General features: G+C 32.0%; 1 protein-coding gene across 1 annotated transcript; it reads left to right on the top strand.

Moving 5' to 3' along the window:
- Positions 1 to 2,758: 2,758 nt before the first annotated feature.
- Positions 2,759 to 4,584, top strand: LOC136270264 (uncharacterized). Its single transcript, XM_066067379.1, has 2 exons — positions 2,759 to 3,504; positions 3,987 to 4,584. The coding sequence occupies exons 1-2, from the start codon at positions 2,895 to 2,897 to the stop codon at positions 4,421 to 4,423; spliced, it is 1,047 nt and encodes a 348-aa protein (XP_065923451.1). The 5' UTR covers positions 2,759 to 2,894; the 3' UTR covers positions 4,424 to 4,584.
- The last annotated feature ends 409 nt before the right edge of the window (positions 4,585 to 4,993 follow it).

Below are 4,993 nucleotides of genomic sequence, written 5' to 3'. Positions count from 1 at the left end.
TAAGGCAAAATTTTCAGTTACTGTATAAATCAGCATTCCTTTGGAGGATTAAACATCGACGTTCCTAAAACACTTCCCGGTCATTCCTATCCCCATCCCTCAACAAAAAAAATCATTTAACACCCCCCCCCCCAAGAAAAAAACCACACACACACACACTCGCACGCACCTAAATTTTCTCCCGTAAAAAAGGCTTATTTCTTGGAGGGATAGGACAATTCATCCAGTTAATCTGTAATTGAGTATTTATTTAGTATTTATTCCTGATTTTATAAAACTATTTAAGAGATCAGAGATTCCCGGGCGTGAATAGTTCAATTAACACCAGTGCACTAGCTATAACTATACCCGCTATCAATCTTTGTGTGTGATCAGATAATCTAAAAAAAAGTAAAATTTATAAGTCTACACCAAAAAAATTAACTGTTCATGAAGAAATATAGGTATATTTTGACAATTTTTAAGTTTTCAGTTTAGAATTATGTATCTCTATCGGCGGAGCTTTAAAATTAATAATTTGGACCATATAAATCTCGCATTTTTAGGGCCAGTCATTACATGTTGTAATTTGTACATTATAAGGAATATATATTGCTTTTTTTTTTAAAGATTAAAAATTTTGACAATAGCCCTTAAATGATACGTGTATTCTAGTATTTTTTTTAAACTTTAATATGCATATAATTCATTTAGATAGACAGTCGCCATGTTAAGTTTGTTCCTAAGACATCGATATACCTGTCTTTAAGTTAAGACATAACTTAGAAAATTCATAAGATAAGATTGGAATAGTGAAACGGATAAGTAATGAACTTAGGAAAAAGTTCTTTCCTAAGATACAACTTAGTCCTATGTATGCTTTGTGAAACGGGCCCCAGAGCTCTCTATTCGACAGGCACCTGACGTTGTATATTTTTCAAATAAATGAAAATATATAACCTCTATACTGTTTTATTGGGTAAAGGGTATATATATATATTTATATTAAGATAGGATATAAGGATATAATGTCAAATACTTATATTTAATTTGAAGAAGTCAGAATATTTCCCTGACAAAATAATAAATGAATGGTTGTCATCTTTTTATCCTTTTTTATATAAACTGAATTATACATAATTATATACATAGCATATACATATTTACACGTTTTTAATTTTTTTACGACTGAACAATAATTTTTCATAAACATGTCAGATTAACTTTACTGAAGTACCATCCAATTTTCTGCATATGCAGAGCCATAGTTCTTTTTTAAAAATGCAATTTTGAGTTTTCAATTCCATTATTTATCTGTAAAGAAACACAGGCAGCTGACGTAATATATTTTCTCAAAATTAAAAACAAATACCCTCTACAGCAAAAATGTTATCAATCTTAAAAATGTAGGTTTGCATCTAAATATACATTCAGAGGATGATTGATCTAATTATATTAATAGTATAAGTACATGAAAAGGCATGCAAAAAGTTGAATATATTAAGATTACTCAAGCATACAATTGATAGATAAACACTTGTTAAAATTCGGCTTTTATCAGACCTAGATTGGAATATGGTGATGTTGTGTGCAGCAGATGTATCAAGGAAAAATCCGAATTGTACAAATTGAAGCAACCAGGACAGTGACAGGGATCAGAGTTAATTCTTCTAAAATCATTTTATATAGTGAGCTTAATAATTCAGATAGTCACAGTTTTAACAAACTAAGTGGGTACAAACACTAAAATTTCAATATGACATACTGTAAAATTTGTATTTACACCCACCCAGTAAATTTACAATAAATATTATCAAAGTTTCAATTGACTGAGTGAACGTAAAACCAAAATTAAGCAATAGGCTATGACGTATTGTAACCTTTAAAAACTATTAATATTTGTACACTTCTCCAGGGAATTTAAAGAAAGAGTTTTACTGAATTGAATAGTTCAACGTGAAACCATGTATACAAGTATTCTTAAAAAACATAAATATTTTTTAAATATATAGATATCATACAAAACAGCAATTATACGCAAAAAAAGAGAGTTTTACTGAATTGAATAATTTAACGTGAAACCATGTATACAAGTATTCTTAAAAACATATATATATTTTATATATATAGATATCATACAAAACAGCAATTATACGCGAAAAGTTTATTATGATTGAAGTAGTTATTACATATTTAAAGAGATAATATGTGAATCCAAAAAATAATCATTTCAGTCTAATTTTACCCCAACCCCTCCACCGTTGAAACATGTAAATCTAAATAATAAATATGTAAAAACTGATAATTTTTAACTAGATAATTTCAAGTTATAATATTGATTCGTTAATTTGTGCTTCTTTGCTGTTGAATTTTGAACCGGTTTCATGATCAAAATTCCACGATGCGGGTCAATTTTCAACGGATTAGGGTCTTTATTCACCACCTTTGGTATCAATATTCAACGTTGAAAAATGACCCCCGGGTCAATTTTCAACCCGGGTCAAAATTCTTTGTTACACCGTCGCCTATGTTTGGTGTCAGTATTCATATTAGGCCAAAAAAAAGTTGTGTGTTTAGGGTAACCCGACCTAACCTACAAAAATGCCCAGATCCTACCTTTTTCTAAATGTTTCATTGGGGATTTTATATAAATTCTATTAAAAAATCTGTTTTTAAATATGACACAAACAAACATTCTTAGGATTCATGCAGAAAAAAATATCATAAAAAAAATCCCTACCTACCTAACCTAATTTTTCATCGATGTTACCCTAAACACACAATTTTTTATAGGCCTTACAACAAGCAATTTTCAAACAGGGATAATAATCTGTGTTATACCGACAATTTACAAAATAAATGGTGTCGTTCCATTTACTGTGTTCTTATCATATAAACGAACCTAGGTTAATTTCATGAATGCTTATCAAAAGGAACCAACCCTCACACCAGCTGCACACAGTACGCAACTAGTGCAGAGAAAAATGGCGACACTAAAGACAGTAGCTCTTGTAGTTGTCCTCGTCCATTTTGTTCTGGATGTATATGGCTTGTCGTCAGACGACACTTGCAGAGAGAGGCTAGAGAAACTATTGGCAAATCTAAATGAGAAATTCCAAAACCATCAAACGGAAAACACCAAAGTGGACGCGATGTTCAGAATTATTCAAGACGAAAATAGTTACCTGAAAAGTAGACTGAAATCTTTAGAAGAAATTGTTCTTACCTCTAGCCGCCGGACAGAGAAACTTGAAGCTAGGATTGCAGATTTAGAATCTTCTAACTGGTTTCTGAAATCCAGATTGACAACAGAAAAAACTAATTATAGGGTCAATAAGAAATATTCGAGTACTTTACTTGGTAATCTGAAAACGGATGATCCGAGGAAAGTAAACACGACTACCGGGCCATCATTAACCAAAGGCAATGAGATAGAGGTACCTCGCAAAACGGCAATGGTAAAACGCAAAATTAGTCAGTTAGAGAATAAACCGAGTGCATCGAACGAAAAACGTCTCCTCACAGGTAAATTTCTAGCTGTATATTATATAAAGGTGGTATGAGACATCTGTTGAAATTAATGTGAATTGAAGTACAATATAATTATTAAACTTTCACCGGTTTAGAATTTTCAAAGTTTACAATACATGTATTTAACCAAAAATACGTTTAATAATTTTTTGCATAGGTATAAACTTTAAAATCCATAGCGGGATTCAAACACAGGACTTGCAGATTCGTAGTGGACCCTCTAAATCACTGTGCTACGTTTTTAGATGACGTACAACTTTTTGAAAGGAACTATTCATAAAATTACATTTCATTTTATTGTTTATTTCGATAAATAGTACTAGTATACGTCACAACATAGAAGTGTTCCATACCAACTACGATCATATACTTGTACTCGACAATATTTTAATTTATATGACATTGAGAACATTGGGAGCTTAATTTACCATATTGTATAGGACAGTACTGGATTCTTTGCCATTAATATATTTCAGGAATCCGGTCAACCTCCATCCCAAACCCAGATAATGCTGCATTTTCTGCATACGTGTCTTTCTTTAGAACGGGCTTATCTAACGATTTCACCGTTCACTTTGACACCATCGTAACAAACATCGGCAACCATTACAACAAACATACAGGAGCATTCACCGCGCCACAACACGGTGTTTACGTGTTTACGTGGAATCTTTACTGTAGCGCGGGAGGGTACATATATTCTCAGCTTGTTGTGAACTCTAATGTAGTTGGGGCTATGCATACAAGCGCGGAGGGTGCTTCCAATATCAGAAGCCATACAGGTATTGTGGTTGTTGAGGTGAACCAAGGTGATGTGGTGTTTGTTCGTACCCACCCAACAGATATCTACTCCGGAATGCTCTACAGTCACCCAGACTATCGATCATCCTTCAATGGCTGGAAACTTTACTGAGTATCAATAAAATGGTTCTCTACAACTAAAATGGAAAAGGCATCGCAGTATCAATCATATAATAAAACGTGTTATTCACCTCCAAGTGACTTGGAAGGTCAATATAACATTTTATTTGTTTCTATATTGGACTAAAAAAGATACATTATGAAATTTTAATCGGAAGCTGAGAGGTCAATAAATAAATATCATATCAGATCTGCCTTAAATTTTAGATTTTATATATTTGGCTATAAACTATTAAAGGGACATGGTCACGATTTTGGTCAAAAATTATTTCTCCGATTTTAATGTTTACAATGCTTCAGTAAGGCATTTTTAATATGCAACCACAATTTGAGTGTCATTTGTTGAGTTATTAGCGAGTTACAGAGCTTACAATTCTTTGCTATGTTAACAAAGCCTTTGTTTACATTTTGAATGTTGAAGTGAAAATTACAGTTTTAGACCAAAAATAATGTGTTAAACGTTAGGAACTGTTTGTGTATGCTTAAAACGAATAAGAAGATAGACAAATCAGTTTGAAAATTTTTTTTACAAGTATATTTAACATATGTAAACAAAAACCGG

This window comes from Magallana gigas, chromosome 7 (assembly GCF_963853765.1).
Source record: "Magallana gigas chromosome 7, xbMagGiga1.1, whole genome shotgun sequence".
In the NCBI taxonomy this organism is placed as follows: Eukaryota; Metazoa; Mollusca; class Bivalvia; order Ostreida; family Ostreidae; genus Magallana; species Magallana gigas.
This window is presented reverse-complemented; position numbering and strand designations above follow the sequence as displayed.